The 27,179-nt window shown below is 43.1% G+C and overlaps 1 protein-coding gene across 2 annotated transcripts; it reads right to left on the bottom strand.

Annotated features, from left to right (window-relative positions):
- Window positions 1-316: 316 nt before the first annotated feature.
- Window positions 317-27,179, bottom strand: PSMD9 (proteasome 26S subunit, non-ATPase 9). Of its 2 annotated transcripts, none has more exons than XM_057527285.1 (6): window positions 26,960-27,179; window positions 23,030-23,132; window positions 13,464-13,675; window positions 11,285-11,386; window positions 1,019-1,104; window positions 317-697 (listed from the first exon to the last, which is right to left on the bottom strand). In XM_057527285.1, the coding sequence occupies exons 1-6, from the start codon at window positions 27,095-27,097 to the stop codon at window positions 670-672; spliced, it is 669 nt and encodes a 222-aa protein (XP_057383268.1). In that variant the 5' UTR covers window positions 27,098-27,179; the 3' UTR covers window positions 317-669. The 2 variants fall into 2 exon arrangements, with proteins under 2 accessions (XP_057383268.1, XP_007189625.1); XM_007189563.3 differs by having other exon boundaries at window positions 1,019-1,107; window positions 26,960-27,175.

Here is a 27,179-nt window from a genome sequence, read left to right as displayed (position 1 = left end):
CTGCTGGTTCCCATCAGCAATGCCAACACACCTTAGCAGTCTACAAAAGTGCTGATCCGAGGGCAGGGCCAGGAGATTCAATTATCCTGCATCCAGAGCAGCACTGCTGCAGTGCAAACGCAGGTGCAGCCTGAGCGTTTGGAACCCCCATTCACTAAAGGATGATATCCCAGAGATGTTGTTGGTCAAATCTTGACTTCAGTACAGTTGTTAGTTTGTTCTGCCCAACTTTCTGTGAGGCTGATCTAACTCCCATCTGAGCTTTGGTTTGAGAAGTTCACAGGAAATTCAGTTGAGGTGATAACATGGTCATATCAACACTGTAAAACTGTTTATTTGGGGGGAAAAAAAGAAAATTTCTAGAAGAATAAAGTCACATCAGCACCTACCAGAATAACTCCCGCCCACTTGCTCACAATCCAGAGGATTCCCATTTAGGGCCATGGCCTCATTTGCAAAAGATGCTGAACACAAATCAAGTTTTTAACAATGCGTTAATCCCAAGAGATCACACTGGGAGGCCACAGCGTTTCCACCACCTAGAAGTTCAGGCTCCCAGCCTCTTCCAGATCCTTGAGCTTCAGGGAGAGAAGAGAAGGAGGAAATGCCCACTAGACCCAAGTCTGGGGCAAGGGAATATGCCTTCCTGTTTCTGTTCCCCGGGGACAATCATCTTTGCAAAGGAATAATGTTGCAGCTGGAAGGGAAAAAAAGGAACAGTGTAAGTTTGGTGGCTCCATTCAAGAAGATCGGAGGTGAGCCGCCCTGAGCTGTTCACCTACACGCTTTCGTTCTTTCAAAGCAAACGTCCAGTTAATAAAAGAACCAGAGCGCCCAGGGCTCCCTCCACCTCCATACCTGGAATCTCATTCCCGCCACAAGGATTTATCATGAGTTGCTACAGGCAGTCTGGAAATTCCCTTCATTTCCCAACGACCCCACCTCCTGCCCGCAGCTTTGTGTCTAGCAAACATTCAGTGCACGCTGCAGTGTAAATGAACGGACACGGATACTTTACCCCAGCAGTCCTTTTCCCGCCCAGCGTGTTGGCACGAGTCTAAGCTGGTATTTCTCCCCTCTGCGGATCACTGTCACATTCAGGGGCTTCTGAAAGGAAAATGAGCTCATTTTATGTTCAACCTCCTTAGTACTCAAAGAGATTCAGGCTAGAATGCTGAGATACTGTCCTTTTTTTTTTTTGGCCGCACGGCATGTGGGATCTTAGTTCCCCCACCAGGGATCAAACCCACACCCCCTGCAGTGGAGGCGTGGAGTCTTAACCACTGGACCTCCAAGGAAGTCCCACCCACCAGACTGGTAGTAAGGATGCTTATTTTAGGCGTAATTCCTACAACTGCTGAGAATGTGGAGGACGCGGCACTCTGGGGGCAGGCAGTGGGGCTACAGATTTGGTTCCGTCTTCCTGGAAGAACACAACTGCCCCCAGCAACAACAAAGCATCTTTAAAAGGTGCATATAAGATATATTCTGCAAAAGTACAAGATGATATATGAACAAAGCATTTATCCCAGGACTGTTTATAAATTTCAAACACTGAAAACACCCAAAATATCCCTCAATAAGGTATTGTTCAAATACAGTATAGTGAATAGCAGTTTGTTTAGTAAAAACAAAACAAAACCAGCAAAGTATGAATCCATTTGAATATATGTCCTAAAAGGTCATATGTGTTGTAAAACAAGTATAGTTCAATTTAAAAATAATAATAATTTTAAAATAAATAATAATAAAAAAAAAAAGCTCTAAAAATTCAATAAATAAATAAATAGACCTAGGACTTCCCTGCTGGCACAGTGGTTAAGAATCCTCCCGCCAATGCAGGGGACATGGGTTCGAGCCCTGGTCCGGGAACATCCCACATGCCGTGGAGCTACTGAGCCCGCGTGCTACAACTACTGAAGCCCGCACACCTAGAGCCCATGCTCCACAACAAGAGAAGTCAACTCAATGAGAAGCCCGCGCACTGCAACAAAGAGTAGCCCCCATTCGCCGCAACTAGAGGAAGCCTGCGCGAAGCAACAAAGACCCAATGCAGCCAAAAATAATAATATTAATTAATTAATTAATATAAATAAATAGACATATGTGTTGCTTGGTGCATACAAAGTTTTCTGGAAGATAAACTGTTAACAGTGGTTACTTCCAGAAAGAAGCACTAGCAGTTTGGAGTAAGAGAAGAAGACATTTACTTTTATATCTTTCTGTACCATTATTTCTTCTTTACTATGCGTATGTATTACCTTAACAAAAAAATTAAAGTAGGCACAATACACACCAAAGAAAATTACAAATTAAAACAAGATTCATCAAATTTAAAAACTTCTGTACATCAAAGGACACTGTCAACATAGTGAAAAAGCAACCCACAGAATGGGAGAAAATATCTGCAAATCATATATCTGATAAGGGATTAATATCCAGAATATATAAAGAATTCAACAGCAACAACAAACAACCCAATTAAAAAATGAGCAAAGAACTTAAACATTTCTCCAAAAAAGATATACAAATGGCCAATAAGCACATGAATAGATGGCCTACATCACTCATCATTAGAGAAATGCAAATTAAAACCACAATGAGATATCACCTTATACCCATTAGGATGGCTATTATCAAAAAAAACCAAAAAACAAAAACAAAATAACAAGAGTTACTGAGGATGTGGAGAAATCGTAACCCTTGTACACCGCTGGTGGGAGTGTGAAATGGTGCAGCCACTATGGAAAACAGCATGACTATTCCTTAAAAAACTGAAAATAGGGCTTCCCTGGTGGCACAGTGGTTAAGAATCCGCCTGCCATTCCCAAGCCCTGGTCCAGGAAGATCCCACATGCCGTGGAGCAACTAAGCCCATGTGCCACAACTACTGAGCCAACGCTCTAGAGCCCGCGAGCCACAACTACTGAAGCCCGCACGCCTAGAGCCTGTGCTCCGCAACAAGAGAAGCCACCGCGATGAGAAGCCCGGGTGCTGCAACTAGAGAAAGCCCGTGCACGGCAACAAAGACCCAGCACAGCCAAAATAAATAAATAAATATTTTTAAAAATTGAAAATAGAATAACCATATCAACCTGCAGTTAAACATATTGGTATATACCCAAAGAACTGAAAGCAGGGACTCGAACAGATATTTGTATAACCATTTCATAGTAGCATTATTCACCAAAATGGTGAATAGCATTATAGCCAAAAGGTAGAAGCAACCCAAGTGGCCATCAATGGATTACAGGATAAACAAAATGTAGTATATACACACAGCAGAATATTATTCAGCCTTTTTTTTTTAATATAAATTTATTTATTTTTGGCTGCATTGAGTCTTCGTTGCTGCACGTGGGTTTTCTCCAGTTGCGGTGAGCGGGGGCTGCTCTTTGTTGCAGTGAGCGGGCTTCTCATTGCAGTGGCTTCTCTTGTTGTGGAGCACGGGCTCTAGGCATGCGGGCTTCAGTAGTTGTGGCCCGCGGGCTCAGTAGTCATGGCACACGGGCTTAGTTGCTCCGCGGCATGTGGGATCCTCCTGGACCAAGGCTCCAACCCGTGTCCCCTCCGTTGGCAGGCGGATGCCCAACCACTGCGCCACCAGGGAAGGCCCTATTATTCAGCCTTAAAAAGGAAATTCTGACACATGTAACAACCTGGATGGACCATGAAGACGTTATGCTAAGTGAAACACATGAGTCACAAAAGGACAAATATAGTATGATTCCACTTAGAGGGCTGTATACAGAGCAGTCACATTCATAGAGACAGAAAGTAGATTAGTGGTTGCCAGAACCTTGGGGAGATGGGAATGACTAGTTAGTGTTTAATGGGTAGAGTTTCAGTTTGGGAAGATGAAAAAATTCTAGAGACGGTGGTGGAGATGGTTGCCGAACAATGTGAATGTACTTAATGCCACTTAAAAATGGTAAATTCTGGGGCTTCCCTGGTGGCGCAGTGGTTGAGAATCTGCCCGCTAATGCAGGGGACACGGGTTCGAGCCCTGGTCTGGGAAGATCCCACATGCCGCGGAGCAACTAGGCCCGTGAGCCACAACTACTGAGCCTGCGTGTCTGGAGCCTGTGCTCTGCAACAAGAGAGGCTGTGATAGTGAGAGGCCCGCGCACCGCGATGAAGAGTGGCCCCCGCTTGCCACAATTAGAGAAAGCCCTCGCACAGAAACGAAGACCCAACACAGCCAAAAATAAATTAATAAATTAATTAATTAATTTATTAAAAAAAAAGGTAAATTCTATGTTATGTATATTTTACCATAATTTTAAAATATTAAGGCAGATCTATCAATGGGATCTCTGAATCGGAAAAAATAAAGCATGAAGAAAAACAAAAAAAGACGCCATTTTTCACCTCGATTGTCACAGAATAAAAGACTGACAATGACACAGCTGGGGAGGGGTCAAGAAATAAGCACTCACATACACTACTGGAGAGAACATGAACTAACGCAAGCTTCTGGGAGGACACCTTGATGACACCTATCAAATCGGTAAATGTCCATTGCCTTTAACCCAGTAATTCCACTTCTAGAAATCTCTCTGACAGAAACCCTCACACAAGACAAGAATATTCATGACAGCACTATTTGTGGTGACCAAATATTGGCAACGGCTTAAATGTCCAGGATGGGGGGCTGGTTAAATGAACGATGAGAAACCAAGCCAGGGAATATGGTACATGTGTACCGAGGTTTTCAAAGGGGGAAACATCCAGAACAGTACATAGAGTAGGCCTTGTTTACGACTTCTTTTTCAAAAAGCAATCACTGTAGACATACACACCCACACCCAGAAAACGTGTGAGAGCTTCACGGATGTGCTTCCGGTTCTGGAAACGATGGCCCCGGGAGAGCCAGGAATCCAGAAGGCTTCTACCTACAGCACATCCTAAACGTCTTTCTGATTTGCCCTCTTGCACCTCCAGCCCATTCGTCAAAGACACCACCATCTCTTGACCTGGCTGCTAAAACTCCGTCAGCCCTCCAATCAGCTCTCTACCTGGCCTCTGGAGAAATCTTTTCAAGGCACGAAGCTGCTTACAGCTGTTACTCTCCAGCTTGGAAGAGTGCACGGCTCTCTACTGCTGCTCAGGAACAATGAAGAAGGGCCCTGCCTCCTCCCCTCTCCCTCTCTTCCTTGCTCTGGGTTCCAATCAGCCTTCTCTGATCCTCTCACCTCAGGGCCTTGACCCTGCTGGTGGGCTCCTCTCCCTGCCGGTCTTGATATAAACTTCAATACACTTACAGGCCACGTCTTCAGGAACACTCTCCTTCAACCCCAAACTACATCAGAACCCCACTATTTGCTCTCCTAGCCCCCTTGAACTGTCCCTTCATAGCACTCGTTGGAGTGTACAATTACATATCTGTGCTTATTTGATTAATGCTCATCTCCCCAACCAAAATGTTCCCACGGACCCTCGGTTGACCTGTTTTGTTCCCTGTTGTAGCGCCTGCACCTTGCCCAGGACTCAGAGCTGGGAAGGTACTACAAGGCAAGGAGAAATCCAGGACTTTTATCCTTACTTGAAATACGTTCACATTGTGTAATTTTTTTTCACAATAAAAACACATTATTTTTATTACTGAAATATAATTCTTATACAATAAATTCACCATTTTAAAGTATATAATTCAGAGACTTGTCCAACCATCACCACTAACTAATTTCAGAGCATTTCCATCACCCAAAAAGAAACCCCATACCCATTAGCAATCACTCCCCATTCCCTCCTCCTCCAGCCCCTGGCAACCACCTATCTGCTTTCTGTCTCTGTGCATTTGCCTATTCTGGACATTTCGGAATTCTAAAATATGTGGCCCTTTCTGGGACTTCCCTGGTGGCACAGTGGTTAAGAATCCACCTGCCAATGCAGGGGACACGGGTTCGATCCCTGGTCAGTGAAGATCTCACATGCCGTGGAGCAACTAAGCCCGTGCGCCACAATTACTGAGCCTGCGCTCTAGAGCCCGTGAGCCACAACTACTGAGCCCGCATGCCACACTACTGAAGCCCACACGTGCTCCGCAACAAGAGAAGCCACCGCAATGAGAAGCCCGTGCACCGCAACGAAGAGTAGCCCCTGCTCGCCACAACTAGAGAAAGCCTGCGTGTGGCAATGAAGACCCAACGCAGCCAAAAATAAATAAATAAAATAAATAAATTTAAATAAATAAATTAATTAAATATGTGGCCCTTTCTGTTTGGCTTCTTTCACTTACCAGAAATCCTTTGAAGGTTCATTAATGTTATAGCATATCGGTACACCAATCCTTTTTATGGCTGAATAAAATACACATTATTTTTATAATAAAGAAAAATTATTTTAATTCAAGGTTATTTTCCTTTGAAAATATATGCATTCCAGAAACTCACCTTTAGAAAATTATCTAAAGAAACAGAGCTTTGTCTACAAGAGTGTTAATTTTCAGGTTCCCATAAAATTGGAAAGTACCTAAAAGTCTAACAATAGAATGCTGCCGGGTTTTAAAAAACTTTTTTTTAATTCACAGAGCAGACCATGGAAACCCAGATCCTTGATTCTCAAGCTGGGTTCTGGTTCCAGGAGAACCCCAGGCCCTGAGGGCGTAAGGTCCCCCCACCCCCTCTAGCCTATCCCAGCAGCTCAGCTTTTATCTGTTTGATATATTGGAATTCCCCAGGAAATTTCACTTGAAGAAAAGGTTCTGTTGTTAGAAAACATTCAATGACTACTTTTGTAAAGAAGGTCTTATACAGTATTATTAACTATAGTCACCACGCTGTGCATTCCGATATACAGTAATACTCTATGCATACCTGACAGTGGCTAGAGAGTAAATCTTCAAAGTCTTCCTCACAAGAAAAAAATGTGTAACTATGTACAGTGACAGATGTTAACTAGCCTTACTGTGGCAATCGTTTCCCAATATATGCAAATATTGAATTACTATGTTGTACACATGAAACTAATATTGTGTTATTTGTCAGTTATACCTCAATTTTTTTAAAAAAAGGATTTATAGGCCTATAAAGAGCCTAAGAATATATTTAACTGGAAAAGACAAATTAAAAACCAGTAGCTATTATGAGTAATCGCCAAAAACTGGAAAACAACCTAAATGCCCCACACTGGGAAATGGATGAAGAGTCTGGGGCTCATTACACAGTGGAGCATTACTCAGCAGTGAAAAGGGATGAACTACAGATGCACGTGACAACGTGGAAGAACCGCAGATTCATGACGCTGGGTGAAAGTAGCCAGACTTAAAGGGCTTTATAGTTTGCAGTTTCACTTATATGACATCCTGGAAAAGGTAAAGCTACAGGGATGGAGCACAGATCAGTGATTTCCGGGGGATGGGGGTGCAGGGAGGGCTTAACTACAAAAGCATGAGGTCATGTTGGGCTGTAGAACTGCTCTGTATCTTCGTGTGGTGACATTTACATAACTACATACAGTTGACAAAATTCACAGTACTGGACACTGAAAAGGGGGAATGTTGCTGTGGGTCAATTAGACCTTAATGAAAGCAACCAGTAGCTCTGTGTGCTGATGTATGAAGGACACACAGTTGGAAAGTGGCTGCCTTTGGAGGACAGGAAATGCACCTGGAGGAGAGGGAGGTTTTTCATTACATGTTCTTTGGTTCTGTTTTTGCCATGTGTATGTATTACCTCTACCAGGAAAAAAAAAAAAAGACATATTTACAAAACAAACCAGTAACAATGAGCCCAGACAACTACAAAGTTTAAAAGTATGTGCAGCAAGGTACCCAAGAGATGTGAGTAAACTATGACACACTAGCAAGCTGGGGGTGGGGTGGGGAGGAAGGAGTGAAAAAGAGACTTTGGGTAAACATAACAGAATGAACCTACATCTGCATCATCTCTAGAAATCTCACTAAAATGATGATGGGATAGTAAAGAGGTAACAAAGGTACCATGCCACAAGGATAAATTCTTTGAAATTCCTTCCTTCTAGAGCTAAAGCCTAATTCCCCTCCCTTTGAGTGTAGGCTGGACTTCGTCGCTTCTAACGAATAAAGTGGCAGTGAGAGTGTGAATCCTCAAAGACTGAGTCAGAGCAGGTGCTGCTGACTCCTCTCTGCTCTCACCTGGACCGCCCATTCTTGGGGAGGTCAGCCACCACGCTGTGAGGGCACTCAAGCAGCACTGTGGAGAGGCCCTTGTGATGAGGAACTGAAGCCTCCTGCCAACAGCCATGTGAGTGAGGGATCTTGGAAACAGATTCTCTAACCTCAGTCAAGCCCTCAGATGACTGCGGCCTTTGCTTATATCTTGACCACAACCTCATGAGAGACCCCGAGCCAAAACCACCCAGCTACACGGCTCCTGGACACTGCCTGACCCCCAAACTGTATGAGATAATAAATGCTTGATGCTTCAAGCTGCTAAAGCTCTGGGGTGATTTCTCACTCACCAATAGACAAATAATGCACCCTTTATGGCCAGGGGTTAAAGGGAAGCAGAGCAGAAACAAATGGATTTGTTCCAGGGAATCCAGAAAGGCTCTGAACAAACAGACCAAAGAAACAGAATAAAGAATCACACACATAAGAATTATATAACAGGCTTCCCTGGTGGTGCAGTGGTTGAGAATCTGCCTGCCAACGCAGGGGACACGGGTTCGAGCCCTGGTCTGGGAAGATCCCACATGCCGCAGAGCAACTAAGCCTGTGCGCCCCAACTACTGAGCCTGCATTCTACAGCCCGCGAGCCACAACTACTGAGCCCGCATGCCACAACTACTTTAGCCTTCACGCCTAGAGTACATGCTCTGCAACAAGAGAAGCCACCGCAATAAGAAGCCCGCACACCACAACGAAGAGTAGCCCTCGCTCACCGCAACTAGAGAAAGCCTGCGTGCAGCAAGGAAGACACAATGCAGCCAAAAATAAATACATAAATAAATTTATTGAAAAAAAAAAAAAAAGGAATGAGTTCCTGACACATGCTACAACATGGATGAACCCTGAAAACACTATGCTAAGTGAAAGTAGTCATAAAATATCACATATTGTATGATCCCATTTATATGAAATGTCCAGAATAAGCAAGTCCATAGAGGCAGAAAGTAGTTTAGTGGTTGCCAGGGGTTGGTATATATGGGGGGAATAGGGAGTGACTGCTAATAGGTACAAGGCTTTTTGAGGTAATGAAAATGTTCTAAAATTGATTGTGGTGATGGTTGCACAACTCTATAAATAGACTAAAAACGACTGGATTATGCACTTTAAATGGATGACCTATAAGTTATGTGAATTGTACATCAATTAAACTGTTATAAAAAACAATAATAGGGAATTCTCTGGCAGTCCAGTTGTTAGGACTCCGAGCTTCCACTGTAGGGGGCCCAGGTTTGATCCCTGGTCAGGGAACTAAGATCCTGCAAGCTGCACGGTGTAGCCAAAAATAAAATAATAAATAAATAATAATAATAATAATAAAAGATACATTCCAGATGGATTAAAGAAAAGCTAAAGACAAAACAATAAAAGTACTAGAAGAATTTCTTTAAGAAGACACAAAATGCCAAAGCCATAAAGCAAAAAACTGATGAATTTGACAAAATCAAAATTCTAAACTTCCACATAAGTACAGACTTGATGAAGGTGTCAATCAGTGCAGAAATGAGGGCCCGACCTCTAGCAGGGCGCCAACACTGGCCAACTGTTTCTTGGCCCGATGCCTGCCTTCTGATGAGTTACACGCGGATGAGCAGTGTGGCTAAGCGGGGGCTGAGTGGGTGCAAGACAAACCAAGAATTGTCGGTTGAACTGAAGATTTCATTTGGGAACCAAAAACTTTAGTAATTTCTCTGGACTTTGAGCCCCATATTTCTCCTGCAAAGTATGGATCTTTGCCAAAAAAAGTTTTGTTGGGGTTACATTACTGAGAAACAGGATGAGATGGTTACGTGGAAGTGTTTTTTAATGGCATATTCTGCCAGAAACTAGAAGGCTGCAGCCTATTTTGAATTTCAACTTTTATTATATCTTTAAGGAATGAAATTATCAAAAGGCACACAAATCAAGTTCTAATATACTACTGTTTGAACAGTACTACATTATTATGCACTGTACTGTATTTCTTTATTTTAATCCTCAGGTATGGTTTTGGCAGCAAAGAGCCCTGTAATATTGACAAATTTAACAAAATGGATATCTAAGTGAATTAAAAAAAAAAACTTTCAAGTAATCAAAGTTACCATAAAGAAAGTTAAAAGAAAAGGAGCTAATCAGGAGAGACATATGCAATGTGTAAACAGGCAAAGATTTAATATATAGAATATAGAAAGAGTTCCTACAAATCAATTTTTAAAAAGGACAAATAACCCAATAGAAAATAAGTGGGGAAAAAAGACTAACAGACAATTCATAGAAATGGTACTCAATCTCACTGGTAATTAGGAAAATACAAACTAAAACAAGATGGCATTTTAGCAAAGTTATTAAAAGATCAATAATAGAGTACTGCTAATGATATGATACACAGTTGACCCTTGAACAACACGGGTTTGAACTGCTTAGGTTCGCTTACATGTGAATTTTTTTCAATAAATACAGTACTGCACAATCCGTGGATATAGAGGGCCAACCACGGGACTTGAGCATCTACAGATTCTGGTATCTGCACTGGTCCTGAAACCAATCCCCCGTGGATACTGAGGGACGACTGGACTCACATACTGTTGGTCAGGGTACAAATTCGTAAAACTTTTTCAAATTACCTATTAAAATCTTAAGTGTGCATTTGCTGAGAGCTTGTAATTCTACTTCCAGGTGTGCACAGTTGTGAACAAGTATGCACGACTATTCACACTGGCATAAAACTGGAAATGAACAAGACGTCCACTGATAAGGCAGCGGGTGGACAAACTTCTATCCATTCATACCATGGAGTGCTATGCAGCAGTGAAAAAGAGCGAGGTGTGCGCCGAGATGAAAAGATCTCTAAGAAACCTTGTTAAATGAAAATGGGGATAGGAAGCAGGAGAGGGGTATTTTAGACAGGGTGGCTGGAAAGGCCTCACTGAGAAGGTGGCATTTGTACAAGAGGACGGAGGGAAGGAAGGAAGGTGGGGGGTAAGGGAAGAAGATTAGCATTCTAGGCAGAGGGAACAGCAAATGCAAAGGCCCTGAGCAGGGACTGTGCCTGAGAAACAGCACTCTGAGGGCAGCCATCAAAGGCCCCAGCCACGTTTCCTGGCCCGGGCAATTCCAGGGTTACTGGTCAGATGCCACATAATACCTCCAACTCACCCCCTCACTGTGCTGGACCACACTGCCAATGTTCTGCAGCGACTGGAAGTTTTGGGTGTTCACAGAGCCAAACTCCACTATCTCGTCATCCACTTGCAGACCCTAAACAGAGAAGGGCAAACAGAAAATCAGGCTACAGGTTAAATGTTCTTCTGGTGTTCTTTACCCTCCCATGCGTTCCCAATTTAATAGCGTGTTTTCTACAGGGGAGAACGGCAGGCGCGATGCAGAGGCTGGGATTTAGACACCTCGGGCAGGGAGGGGCGGGGGATAACTGGGCCACCTCCTCCGGGGGTTCCTCCAGGGTCAGATCTAATAAAAGGTGGCCAGGTCTGCCCAGTGTCTGAGAAAAGCTGGCAGTTGTAAAGGCCTGGAGGAAAATGGGGAAAAGCTCTCTGGGGTCCTGACCCAGGTTTGGGGGCAAGAAGTCGCAGGCCCATCTGGCCTATTTTGTTCAGGGGTCAGAATTTAGACGCATTGGCCCTAAAGGCCCCCAGGCAAGCAGCCACGGGCACAACGCTGACCCAGGACTAGAGTGATCCTGTCACTCTAAGAACACAGCTCACAATTCACCCATCCCTTCAAAAAACACTCGTCACAGGCTGACGACAGCCCTGTGCCAGACGCTGTGCACACAGTGGTGCATAAAACAGAGCTTGTGCGTAACCTGCAGTCTTGCGATCACTAAAGACGACTGGCAGGACCCAGGTCCACCTTCTAGAAGCTGTGCGTCCTGGCAGGAGGTACTCCAGGTCTTTGAGGCTTTTCCTCATGGGTGAAATGGGGTAGATTAGTACCTACCCCAGAGAACGGCTGTGGGATTAAATATTACATGCAGGTGCACATACACCAAGGGGGGAATGCGGTGGGGGATGGTGGGATGAACTGGGAGACTGGGACTGACATGTATCCACTAGTAAGTATAAAATGGAGAACTAAGAAGAACCTGCTGTATAAATAATAAATAAACAAAATAAAATTCAAAAAAAGACTAGACTAAGGCTGAACAACAACAACAACAAAATGCAGGTACACATAAAAATTTGTACATCATGTTCATGGTAGCATTATTCATAATGGCCAAAAAACGGAAACTGAGGAATGGATAAACAAAGCGTGGTCTATCCAGACAGCACATTAAACTCAGCAGTAAAAAGGAATGAAGTTGAGGGAGGGATAAATTGGGACATTGGGACTGACATATACACACTACTATATATAAAATAGATAACTAATAATAACCTATATAGCACAGGGAACTGTACTCAATACTCTGTAATGGCCTACATGGGAAAAGAATCTTAAAAAAAAGAAAAAAAGAGTGGATATATGTACATGTGTATATGTACAACTGATTCCCTTTGCTGCACACCTGAAACTAACACAACATTGTAAATCAACTATACTCCAATAAAAAATTTTTTTTAAATAAAAAATAAAATTAAAAAAAAAATTTAAAAAGGAATGAAGTTGAGATACATGCTCCAACATGGCTGGACCTTGAGAACACCATACTAAGAGGAAGAAGCCAGTCACAGAGGACCACATATTGTATGATTCCATTTACGTATATATGAAATATCCAAAATAAGCAAATTCATAGAGACAGAAAGCAGACTGGTGGTTGCCAGGGGCTGGGGGGATGTGGGGGTTGAGGCGTAATGGTGAATTGACACTGGGTTTCTTTTCGGGGTAATGAAAATATTCTAAAATTGATTGTTAATACACTAAAAGCTACTGAATCATATATGTACCTTAAACGGGTTAAAGTTATGGTACGTGAATTATATCCCAATAAAGCTGTTAAAACTTTTCAAAACACACCAGGTAAGCTATAACTCACTTGGCAGGACACGTGGTGCAAAGCGAGGGCTCAGCAAGTGGCAGCTATTGTTGTCATTCTCATGTCCATTACTCAACGCCCAGCTAAAATCGGCCCCAAGAAGAGAGCCTCCTTCCCTCTCCGGGGACATCTACCACCTTCACCCTGTGTCCCAGGGTCTCTCTGCAGCTAGTTGAGGGGGCAGCAGGGGCCGACTCCTGCTGGGCTGCAGCGGGCCTTCACCGGCGTCTGCTGCACTGGTGACAGCGTGGGTCTGTCTGTCCACAGCCTCCCACCCCCAACCCTGCCCCAAGGCGCCCTCGGGGTGTGGATTTAGCGGGCCAGGCCCTGGCTTACTGCGATGCTGGCAGGCGAGCCGGGGCTGATGCTGTTCACTATGGCGAAGGCCTGAGCGGGGCTGAGGTCCTGGCTCTGGCCCAGGCCATGGCTCATGGCCTCCCTGCGGGCCTCGGCCAGGTCCCGGGCCTGCTTCTCCTTGTCGCGAGCATGCAGCTGGTGCAGGGCCTCCTCCACCTGCTTCATCAACGCCTTGTGATCGTTCTGCAAGCCTGGAGGAGAGCACCGTGTCAGGGGCCGAGAAGACAGCTGAGGACACAAGACCCACACGTTCATTCACTGACTATTTAACGAGCACTTATTATATGCCAGACATTGTGCTAGAAGCTGAGGACCTATCTGTGAACACAACAGAGGGGCTGCCCTCATGAAGCTTACGGTCCTGCAAGGAAAGCAGCTGTGGGACAAGTGATTACAATGACACCTGATGACTTCGATGACTAGGAGATCAGGGAAGGCTCCCCAAAGGCAGCACCGTTTCAGCTGAGACCTGAAAGGCGAGCAGTAGGAGGGAACTGACCAGCTGAATCCACGGCCACAAACTCAAACGCTCACAAGGGGCAAACACAAGTAGAGCAGGCTGGGGCTAAGAAGGATTTCGCTTTTCTCTTAATGCCTCTAGAAGAAAAAATGATGCCAAGTCTACCAACACATGACTGGTGATATTCAGTCTGGGAGAGGCAACAGGGAGAAAAGCTGGAAATTAGGAGTTCGGGGATGAAACCTTCTGATTTTTTTCAGTACTGACGGTTAACTCAAGTGTTGGGAACGACTGTGTAGGTCAAGTAAGTCATCTCTGCAGGCCAGTCTGCCAGAGTGGCTGGGATTTGGGTTAACTTTTTTTTTAACCTAAAGACAACTTCCTCTACGGCTCTGGATTCGGCACCTCATTCAAGCCAGTTCCCTAGGACATCCCTGGCGGTCCAGTGGTTAAGACTTCACCTTCCAACGCAGGGGGTGCAGGTTTGATTCCTGCTCAGGGAGCTAAGATCCCACATGCCTCGCGGCCAAAAAACCAAAACATAAAACAGAAGCAATATTGTAACAAATTAAATAAAGACTTTAAAAAAATGGTCCACATCAAAAAAAAAAAAAACTTAAAAAAAAAAAAAAAAAGCCAGTTCCCTGTGAAGAGCTCCAGAGGCCTGAACAAACCAGCACTGCCTGCCAATCCACGTCTAGCATCCGTAGGCCACAGACTTTCAGACTTTCCAGGCACCTTGGACTGTGGGCACGCAAGGCCACCTGACCTTGTTCCTCTGCTCCTGTCACTCTGGAGCACAGGTGAGGCCCTCAGGCATTACGAGCCTCCAGCACTCAACCCACTGGGGCAGACACGAGAAGGAGCCCAGACTTGAATAAATGAAGACATAAACCTGGGCAGGAAGACTTAAAATGGTGTCAGTGTATAATACACGGTCACTCAGACTAGAAAAGGTCCCCCAGGTGATAAGCTCCACGAGGACCCCAGAGCCTTCAGAGAGGCCTGGCACACAGTAAGTCTCAAGCTACTGCTGCTGGGTGAAGGAATGAATGACTGTATATACCATATACTGCAATTCTAATCAGAATCAAAAAAATTTTTTCCTTGAACAAAATGTTTCCAAAGTACATTTCAAAAAACAAACTTGCGAGTCAGCTCTACCCACCACCAGAGCCTCCCATCAAGCCTCTTAGATAGCCTCAACCACCAGAGGGCAGACAACAGAAGCAAGAAAAACTACAATCCTGCAGCCTGTGGACCAAAAACCACAGTTACAGAAAGATAGACAAGATGAAAAGGCAGAGGGCTATGTACCAGATGAAGGAACAAGAAAAAACCCCAGAAAAACAACTAAATGAAGTGGAGATAGGCAACCTTCCAGAAAAAGAATTCAGAATAATGATAGTGAAGATGATCCAGGACCTCGGAATAAGAATGGAGGCAAAGATTGAGAAGATGCAAGAAATGATTAACAAAGACCTAGAAGAATTAAAGAACAAACAAACAGAGATGACCAATACAATAACTGAAATGAAAACTACACTAGAAGGAATCAATAGCAGAATAACTGAGGCAGAAGAACGGATAAGTGACCTGGAAGACAGAATGGTGAAATTCACTGCTGCGGAACAGACTAAAGAAAAAAGAATGAAAAGAAATGAAGACAGCCTAAGAGACCTCTGGGACAACATTAAACGCAACAACATTCGCATTATAGGGGTCCCAGAAGGAGAAGAGAGAGAGAAAGGACCAGAGAAAATATTTGAAGAGATTATAGTCGAAAACTTCCCTAACATGGGAAAGGAAATAGCCACCCAAGTCCAGGAAGCGCAGAGAGTCCCATACAGAATAAACCCAAGGAGAAATACGCCGAGACACATAGTAATCAAAGTGGCAAAAATTAAAGACAAAGAAAAATTATTGAAAGCAGCAAGGGAAAAACGACAAATAACATACAAGGGAACTCCCATAAGGTTAACAGCTGATTTCTCAGCAGAAACTCTGCAAGCCAGAAGGGAGTGGCATGAAATACTTAAAGTGATGAAAGGGAAGAACCTACAACCAAGATTACTCTACCCAGCAAGGATCTCATTTAGATTTGATGGAGAAATCAAAAGCTTTACAGACAAGCAAAAGCTAAGAGAATTCAGCACCACCAAACCAGCTCTACAACAAATGCTAAAGGAACTTCTCTAAGTGGGAAACACAAGAGAAGAAAAGGACCTACAAAAACAAACCCAAAACAATTAAGAAAATGGTCATAGGAACATACATATCGATAATTACCTTAAACGTGAATGGATTAAATGCCCCAACCAAAAGACATAGACTGGCTGAATGGATACAAAAACAAGACCCATATATATGCTGTCTACAAGAGACCCACTTCAGACCTAGGGATACATACAGACTGAAAGTGAGGGGATGGAAAAAGATATTCCATGCAAATGGAAATCAAAAGAAAGCTGGAGTAGCTATACTCATATCAGATAAAATAGACTTTAAAATAAAGAATGTTACAAGAGACAAGGAAGGACACTACATAATGATCCAGGGATCAATCCAAGAAGAAGATATAACAATTATAAATATATATGCACCCAACATAGGAGCACCTCAATACATAAGGCATCTGCTAACAGCTATAAAAGAGGAAATCGACAGTAACACAATAATAGTGGGGGACTTTAACACCTCACTTACACCAATGGACAGATCATCCAAAATGAAAATAAATAAGGAAACAGAAGCTTTAAATGACACAATAGACCAGATAGATTTAATTGATATATATAGGACATTCCATCCAAAAACGGCAGATTACACGTTCTTCTCAAGTGCACACGGAACATTCTCCAGGATAGATCACATCTTGGGTCACAAATCAAGCCTCAGTAAATTTAAGAAAATTGAAATCATATCAAGCATCTTTTCTGACCACAACGCTATGAGATTAGAAATGAATTACAGGGAAAAAAACGTAAAAAAGACAAACACATGGAGGCTAAACAATACGTTACTAAATAACCAAGAGATCACTGAAGAAATCAAACAGGAAATAAAAAAATACCTTGAGACAAATGACAATGAAAACACGACGACCCAAAACCTATGGGATGCAGCAAAAGCGGTTCTAAGAGGGAAGTTTATAGCTATACAAGCCTACCTAAAGAAACAAGAAAAATCTCAAGTAAACAATCTAACATTACACCTAAAGAAACTAGAGAAAGAAGAACAAACAAAACCCAAAGTTAGCAGAAGGAAAGAAATCATAAAGATCAGAGCAGAAATAAATGAAATAGAAACAAAGAAAACAATAGCAAAGATCAATAAAACTAAAAGTTGGTTCTTTGAGAAGATAAACAAAATTGATAAGCCATTAGCCAGACTCATCAAGAAAAAGAGGGAGAGGACTCAAATCAATAAAATCAGAAATGAAAAAGGAGAAGTTACAACAGACACCACAGAAATACAAAACATCCTAAGAGACTACTACAAGCAACTTTATGCCAATAAAATGGACAACCTGGAAGAAATGGACAAATTCTTAGAAAGGTATAACCTTCCAAGACTGAATCAGGAAGAAACAGAAAATATCAACAGACCAATCACAAGTAATGAAATTGAAACTGTGATTAAAAATCTTCCAACAAACAAAAGTCCAGGACCAGATGGCTTCACAGGTGAATTCTATCAAACATTTAGAGAAGAGCTAACACCCATCCTTCTCAAACTCTTCCAAAAAATTGCAGAGGAAGGAACTCTCCCAAACTCATTCTATGAGGCCACCATCACCCTGATACCAAAACCAGACAAAGACACTACAAAAAAAGAAAATTACAGACCAATATCACTGATGAATATAGATGCAAAAATCCTCAACAAAATACTAGCAAACAGAATCCAACAACACATTAAAAGGATCATACACCACGATCAAGTGGGATTTATCCCAGGGATGCAAGGATTCTTCAATATACGCAAATCAATCAATGTGATACACCATATTAACAAATTGAAGAAGAAAAACCATATGATCATCTCAATAGATGCAGAAAAAGCTTTTGACAAAATTCAACACCCATTTATGATAAAAACTCTCCAGAAAGTGGGCATAGAGGGAACCTACCTCAACATAATAAAGGCCATATATGACAAACCCACAGCAAACATCATTCTCAATGGTGAAAAACTGAAAGCATTTCCTCTAAGATCAGGAACGAGACAAGGATGTCCACTCTCACCACTATTATTCAACATAGTTCTGGAAGTCCTAGCCACGGCAATCAGAGAAGAAAAAGAAATAAAAGGAATACAAATTGGAAAAGAAGAAGTAAAACTGTCACTGTTTGCGGATGACATGATACTATACATAGAGAATCCTAAAACTGCCACCAGAAAACTGCTAGAGCTAATTAATGAATATGGTAAAGTTGCAGGTTACAAAATTAATGCACAAAAATCTCTTGCATTCCTATACACTAATGATGAAAAATCTGAAAGAGAAATTATGGAAACACTCCCATTTACCATTGCAACAAAAAGAATAAAATACCTAGGAATAAACCTACCTAGGGAGACAAAAGACCTGTATGCAGAAAACTATAAGACACTGATGAAAGAAATTAAAGATGATACCAACAGATGCAGAGATATACCATGTTCTTGGATTGGAAGAATCAACATTGTGAAAATGAGTATACTACCCAAAGCAATCTACAGATTCAATGCAATCCCTATCAAATTACCAATGGCATTTTTTACGGAGCTAGAACAAATCATCTTAAAATTTGTATGGAGACACAAAAGACCCCGAATAGCCAAAGCAGTCTTGAGGCAAAAAAATGGAGCTGGAGGAATCAGACTCCCTGACTTCAGACTATACTACAAAGCTACAGTAATCAAGACAATATGGTACTGGCACAAAAACAGAAACATAGATCAATGGAACAAGATAGAAAGCCCAGAGATTAACCCACGCACCTATGGTCAACTAATCTATGACAAAGGAGGCAAAGATATACAATGGAGAAAAGACAGTCTCTTCAATAAGTGGTGTTGGGAAAACTGGACAGCCACATGTAAAAGAATGAAATTAGAATACTCCCTAACACCATACACAAAAATAAACTCAAAATGGATTAGAGACCTAAATATAAGATTGGCCACTATAAAACTCTTAGAGGAAAACATAGGAAGAACACTCTTTGACATAAATCACAGCAAGATCTTTTTCGATCCACCTCCTAGAGTAATGGAAATAAAAACAAAAATAAACAAGTGGGACCTAATGAAACTTCAAAGCTTTTGCACAGCAAAGGAAACCATAAACAAGACGAAAAGACAACCCTCAGAATGGGAGAAAATATTTGCAAATGAATCAACGGACAAAGGATTAATCTCCAAAATATATAAACAGCTCATTCAGCTCAATATCAAAGAAACAAACACCCCAATCCAAAAATGGGCAGAAGACCTAAATAGACATTTCTCCAAAGAAGACATACAGACGGCCACGAAGCACATGAAAAGATGCTCAACATCACTAATTATTAGAGAAATGCAAATCAAAACTACAATGAGGTATCACCTCACTCCTGTTAGAATGGGCATCATCAGAAAATCTACAAACAACAAATGCTGGAGAGGGTGTGGAGAAAAGGGAACCCTCTTGCACTGTTGGTGGGAATGTAAATTGATACAGCCACTATGGAGAACAATATGGAGGTTCCTTAAAAAACTAAAAATAGAATTACCATATGACCCAGCAATCCCACTACTGGGCATATACCCAGAGAAAACCGTAATTCAAAAAGACACGTGCACCCGAATGTTCATTGCAGCACTATTTACAATAGCCAGGTCATGGAAGCAACCTAAATGCCCATCAACAGACGAATGGATAAAGAAGTTGTGGTACATATATACAATGGAATATTACTCAGCCATAAAAAGGAACGAAATTGAGTCATTTGTTGAGAAGTGGATGGATCTAGAGACTGTCATACAGAGTGAAGTAAGTCAGAAAGAGAAAAACAAATATCGTATATTAATGCATGTATGTGGAACCTAGAAAAATGGTACAGATGAGCCAGTTTGCAGGGCAGAAGTTGAGACACAGATGTAGAGAATGGACATATGGACACCAAGGGGGGAAAACTGCGATGAGGTGGGGATGGTGGTGTGCTGAATTGGGCGATTGGGATTGACATGTATACACTGATGTGTATAAAACTGATGCCTAATAAGTACCTGCAGTATAAAAAAACAAACAAAACAACTAATACTAAACTTTCATTGGGTTATTTGTATGGAAATATGTTAATATAAATGTTTCAGACATTACATGAAATATCTAAAAATCTTATATTTGTATTTGTATGGAAATATGTATGGAAATATGTTAATATAAATGTTTCAGACATTACATGAAATTTCTAAAAATCTTATATTTGTATTTGTATGGAAATATGTATGGAAATATGTTAATATAAATGTTTCAGACATTACATGAAATTTCTAAAAATCTTATATTTGTATTTGTATGGAAATATGTATGGAAATATGTTAATATAAATGTTTCAGACATTACAAAAAAAAAAAAAAAACAAAACAAACTTGCAATTATAACAAATGCAACATATTAAGGGAAGATGCTAGTAACAGGGAAAACTAGGTACAGAGTATACGGGACCTCTCTGTGTTATTTTCGCAATTTTTCTGTAAATCTAAAACTGTTCTAAAAAATAAAGTTTATTTTTTAGGGCTTCCCTGGTGGCGCAGTGGTTACGAACCCGCCTGCCAATGCAGGGGACAGGGGTTTGAGCCCTGGTCCGGGAAGATCCCACATGCCGTGGAGCAACTAAGCCTGTGCGCCACAACTACTGAGTCTGTGCTCTGGAGCCTGAGAGCCACAACTACTGAAGCCTGCACGCCTAGACCCCAAGCTCCGCAACAAGAGAAGCCACTGCAATGGGAAGCCTGCACACCACAACGAAAGAGTAGCCCCCGCTCACCGCAACTAGAGAAAGCCACACACAGCAACAAAGACCCAATGCAGACAAAAATAAATAAATTTTTTTTAAAAAGTCTATTTTTAAATAAAATAAACTTGTGAGAATAGTTTTTCAAAAGAAGACCAATAAGGAATCGCTCAAACAGACTCTTACATATATTAAAGTCATTAAGATGGCATGATATTAGCACCCAAAAAGAGAGATCAACGGAACAGAGCAAAAAGCCCAGAAAGAGACATAAGCATGTCTAAAGATTTAATACGCAATATTGTTAGTGTTTCAAATTAATGGAGAAAGAACAGACTAAAATGGTGTTGCAACATCAGGCCAACCATTTGGAAAAAAATAAGTCGGTGCCCGCCCTCACACTGTGGGCTAGGGCTTCTCAAATTTCTCCCAGAATCCTCCTAACTGGGGAGCGAGTGGACTGCTTCCCTGGGGTGTCCAAGGGTTTAGCCAAAAGCCCCAAATTTCCCTCCAGTCTGACTGTCTTAACATGGTTTTTCCCTACTCTGTATCTTCCTATTTGTTTCAGTATTAAAATGGCACGCTTCTTTTCCCAACATCTTCAAGGAAAAGTGACGCTCTAAGAAGTCCTATGATCGTAGTGTGGCTTTGAGGAAACTTTGGCATCTTCAGCTGTGTCTCACCCCAGGGCTACCTGTACTCTCACTGAGAAACCTGGCCTTAGACCAAAGCACGCTGTATATAGAGTCAAGATTCACAGGTAAAACAGAAGTCATTAAGGCAGAAAGGTGGATGATAAATTCCCTTCTAATATGACTTTGTGGTAGAGACTGCTGGTTGCCTACCTGTGGCAGCGTGAAAAGTGGCCCCAAAGAGGTTCCCATCCAAATCCCCGGAACCTGTGAATTTGCTACTTTACATGGCAAAGGGAGCTTTGCAGGTGTGATTAAGTTAAGGGCCCTGAGATGGGGAGACTGTCCTGGATTATCCAGGTGGTGGGCCCAATGTAATCACAAGGGTCTTTGTAAGTGAAAGAGGGAGGCAGGAGAGGGAGAGAAAGAGACGTGATGCCAAACCCAGAAGCTGGAGAGATGTGACTGCTGGCTTTGAAGATGGAAGGGGCTGTGGGTCAAGGAGTGTGGGCAGCTTCTAGAAGCTGGAAAAGACAAGGAAATGGATCCTCCCTAGAGCCTCCAGAAGGAACACAGCCCTGCTGACACCTTGATTTTAGTCCAGCCCACTTGGATGTCTCATTTCCAGAACTATAATAAATTTGTGACGTTTTAAACCACTAAGTCTGTGATGATTTGTTACAGCAGAAACAGAAGACTAATAAACTACCCAACCTCTACTCTCTCTGTTCCTTGACAATAAATACATACGTATATACATACATACAATACATATACACACATATAAATAAGAGATTTTATTTAGGATAGCAACATGCCCATTGTGCGGTACATTTCTTGCAGGCAGAGGAGCCTGAGAGGAAAGCAGAAATTGACGCAGGGGGTGGGAGTGGGACTTGCAGGACAGATCCTTAACAGGAGGGGTGCCAGCTGGCATAGGAGCTTGTGCCCTTCCTACCTTCTTCCTTCCCTTTCTTCCTGCCTGGAACATGGACATGGTGACCCTGAAGATGGATGAATTTCCTAAGGATGGCAGAGCCTGGGTTTCTGATGACCAGCCCTGCGCTCCCTACCTCCGAATGTCTTTACTGAGGAACTGAGCTATTTTCTGTTTGAGTGACCATAGTTAGGCCATTATCATTAATAGCTAAACGTATTTCCTAAGACGTAATTGATTGGGACCATAAGCAATATCTGACTTGGGTTTCTGCTGTTATTGCAATAAAAGTTTCCGCAATGAAGCAAAGTCCCTAAAAACAAAATGAAAAATGAAACCATAAAGACAGACCCCCTAGAGTCTATCTAACCTATTCCCTTAGTTATCAGTCCCTTGATGGAGACAATGAGATGATCCCATCAAGGCAGGAGCAAGGGAAGCAGATGATACAGAATACTGGCGGTTCCTCTGTGTGCCTTAAACATCCCATGCTGCAAGGCGGGGGAACGTCCCCAGAGAGGGTCACTCACAGACAATGTTGTGCCTTGCGGTTCGGACTCGGTACAGGTCCACGTCTGCCCGGGGGTAGCCCTCGCAGTCCACCAGTGGCTCGTTCATCCCGATGCCTTTTTGCTGGAGGGAAGAAATGAGGTCAAAAAGATCTCACAGGTATGAAGTCCTCGGGCCTCTTTCCCCAGACTCTCTTCCTCTGCAGTCATAATAAAGGTGACAGTAACGACAGCGGCCATATATTGATCACTTGGCACAGACCAGGTCCCTTCCCACATCCTCTCACGACTGCCCTCTGTGGTGGGCACCATTTTTTAACTGACTTTTAATAACACCAGTAATGCATGAATCCACTCTCCTTTTTGAAGTTAGAGCAGCGCAGATAAAACTAAGGACTCCTTTGAGCATCAGCCCCAAGGCCAGCCTCTTCCTCCGCTCCTCCAAACCCTCCTTCCTACGGGCAGCTGACACCTGGCTGATGGCCTTGGAAGCTGGAGGGGAGGAAAAACCCCAAAGAGCGCCCAGCTGAGGCAGGACTTTGGTTCTTCTGAAAATAAAAAGAGATGTAAAGGGGCCTTCAAACAGGCTTTTCATCCCTGGAAGGAACACTGAACTGGAACCCCAGCTGCCGTCTGGGGAGAGGAATGGGGTGGCTAGGGGACAGCGGAGGGAGAGAGACTTTCTATTATGTATCCTTTCTGTAGATTTTGAATTTTGACCACGGCAATGTATTCCCCATGGAAAACAATACATTTGTTTTAATGTTTGTTTGTTTGTTTTTTCGGCTGTGCTGCGCACCTTGTGGAATCTTAGTTCCCTGATCAGGGATTGAACCTGGGCCCTTGGCAGTGACAGCGCGGAGTCCTAACCACTGGACTGCCAGGGAATTCCCTTGTTTTAATGTTTTAAAGTCTTGTCCTACATAAGTCAGAGCATGGTGCACAAAAGCAATGAAACATGTTATATGACATACAGCAGGGATTTTCAGTCAGACTTTGATTTCAAGCTCAATTCTGCCACATACAATCTGGGTGACCTTGGTTAAGAGGTTCACCTCTCTGGGCCTCAGCTTCTTCAATTATAAAATGGGAATAACGGCACTCACCTCCCTTCCCACCTGTTCTGAGAATTAACGAGCTGACCTATGTAGGGTGCTTAGCACAGTGCCAGGCACATTCACAGAGTGGTGAACAGCGGCCCCCAAAAGATATGTCCAAGTCCTAAACCCCAGAACCTGTGAATGTGACCTTATTTGGAAAAAGGATCTTTGCAGATATAATTAAGTGAAGGATCAGCAAGAAGAGATCATCCTAGATTTAAGGTGGGCCCTAAGTCCAATGATGGGTATCCTGATAAAAGAGAGGGGGAGATTTGGGACACAGAGACACAGAGAGAAGGCCACGTGAAGACAGAGGCAGGGACTGGAGTGATGCAGCTACAAGCCAAGGATGGCCACCAGCCACCAGAATCTAGGAGCGAGGCATGGAACGGATTCTCCCTCAGAGCGCCCAGAAAAAATCAAACCTGCCAACGCCTTGATGTCACACTTCTGGACTCCACAACTGTGAGAGAATAAGTTTCTGTTGTTTTAAGCCACCAAGCTGTGGTAATTCGTTATGATGGCCCTAGGAAATTAATATACATAGAAAGTAATAAGTGATGGCTGTAATTATCAGCACGGAGACCAGCTGCCTAGTGTACTCACGTGCTAGCGGGAGGGATTCCATTCGTGTCTGTACCTTTCTCTCTGAAAGTGTACATGGGGGAAGGATTCCATTCATGTCTGTCCCTTTCTCTCTGAAAGCCTCTGGGTTACACCTACTGTTTCCTGTTCACGGGGAAGGGGGTCTCGTATACTCTCTTAGCGCAGGACTCCCTATAGATACAGTATAAATGTGCCAGGGGCTAAATATCTGTATCTGCCTCCTGCCTGCCCACAATGACTAAGAGTTGACTGGCCTCTCCAAGTCAATACCACATCAGACACTGCTTTCCAAAGTTGGGACCCACACCACTGGCAACTCACACACAGGGCATTAAATAACCCATTCCCTTTCGAATTATCTTCAACCCTTCAATAATCAGGGAGAAAGTCTCCATTTGGTGCTGGTCTTTATATCGCCTCCAGATCACTTGTTATCTCTGGGCCTCTCCATTTTGTTTTTAACAGCTTTATCAAGATATAATTCACACACCATACGATCCACCCATTTAAAGTGTACAATTCAATGGTTTTTAGAATATTCACAGAGTTATGAAACCATCACCACAATCAATTTTAGAACATTTCCATCACCCTCCAAAAAGAAACCCAAGACCCACTAGCAGTCACTCCCATTCCCCCCTCCCCTCAGTCCCTGGCAACTACTAATCTACCTTCTGTCTACGGATTTACCTATTCTGGATATTTTATATAAATGGAATTATAAAATGTGTGGTTTTTTGTGATGCACTTCTTTCACTTAGCATAATGTTTTCAAGATTGATGCACTTTTTGTAGCCATGTGCCAGCACTTCATTCCTTTTTATTGGCTAATATCCCGTTGTATGGATAGACCACATTTCAGTTATCCATTTATCAGGTGACAGAGAGCTGGATGGATCACCTTGATATACACTTTTATCTTACATTTAAGGAAAGAGAGTCTCATTTTTTCATATGCTGTGAAGTTATAAGATTTCCTTTAAAAATAAAACTAAGTCAAAAAGTGAGGCAACTTAAAGAAAAATATCAAGGGAGTAACAGTACATGAGGTATACAGATAGAGCATCTCCTGCCTGCAGTAGCAAAGTAACTAAGGTGTGAGAAATTGCTGGCACAACACTTGAAAACACAGATTCTGGCTTCAACAGGCATAAGATCTGAATCCCACTTTGTGACTCTGAACAAGTGACTTCCCCTTTCTGAACCTCAGGATAACAAACCAACTTCACAGAGTAGTTCAGAGGAGTCCACGATATCACACATACATAAACCGGCCCCCTTCAGGCACATAGTCAGCGCCCAGTAAAATGGTACCCTGACCTCCATATGATACTTCATCTTACTCCCATCACCTAAAATGCATTCCATCCACCCTACATAGAATGTAATTCATTTACTCTTCCCCGGCAAATTGATTTGTGGTTTTACACTAGGTGGCTTAAGAAAAACTGTACCCGTTTTGGAGACAGAGAGACCTAAGAACTAGACCCACCACTGCCACTTCCGACCTACCTGACCCTAGGCAAGGATTTGCCCCACTCTGGGCCTCAGTTTCCTCCTTATACCATAAGGATAACGAGCCTTTCCTGTCACTCAAAGCTGGGTTCTTAGGCCAGTGCCATCAGCATCGCTGGGAATTTGCTAGAAATGCAGTAGCTGCTCCCACACATCTGTCCGCCAACAGAATCTGAATTTTAACAAGCTCTCCAGGTGATTCGCATACACACTAAAGCTTAAGAAGCTCTAAGATAAAGTGGTTAGTAAAGCACAGGACATCTGGTAACCGTTCAACAAGGACTGATGATAGAGGTGATTATCACCCTGCCTCTGCAAATTTATTGGCCCTGTGACTTGAGGCAGGTTTAAGTAATGCCTCTGTTTTCCATCCCTAAAATGGGGGAAATGACAGAACTCACCTCAAAGGGTTGTTGGGAGGATTAAACGAGTTAACCAATGTCAAGCGCTTAACAACTGCGCCCAGCACCCAACAAGAACTCCACAAATACTTGCTAGAACATCAATTCTAATTGTTCCTAGTTATTCACGTTATTTGCCTCACTGCCTGCTGCCCACAGAGGCCGCAACTGCGGCGCCTTGGGCCTCCCAGGGAGGGAGAGATTCACAGCTGAGAGCTCAAGCGGAGGCCGCCCGGGTCTCTCAGTCCCCGCCCCGGGTCTGGGCGCCGGGTCGAGAAGGCCTCGGGGCGCCTCCCACGCCCGCCCGGGAGCCCCGTGCCCGCACTCACGCTCTCCAGCACTTCATAATTGGCTTTGATTTGCGCCTCGATCTCCTCCTTGCGCTGTATCAGTTCCTGTATGTCGCTGACAGTCACCCCGCTGGCCTCCGGGGAGCCTCCGCTCTGCCTCGTTTCCTTCTCCGACATCACGAACCTCGGCCCGGGAGCCCGGACGGCCGGTTTCCCGACCGCGGACGCCCGAGGAGACTGTGCCTACGGCTCCGCCCGC

This window comes from Balaenoptera acutorostrata, chromosome 13, assembly GCF_949987535.1.
Source record: "Balaenoptera acutorostrata chromosome 13, mBalAcu1.1, whole genome shotgun sequence".
Lineage (NCBI taxonomy): Eukaryota > Metazoa > Chordata > Mammalia > Artiodactyla > Balaenopteridae > Balaenoptera > Balaenoptera acutorostrata.
The sequence above is the reverse complement of the archived record's forward strand: the minus strand, read 5'-3'. Positions and strand labels throughout refer to the sequence as shown.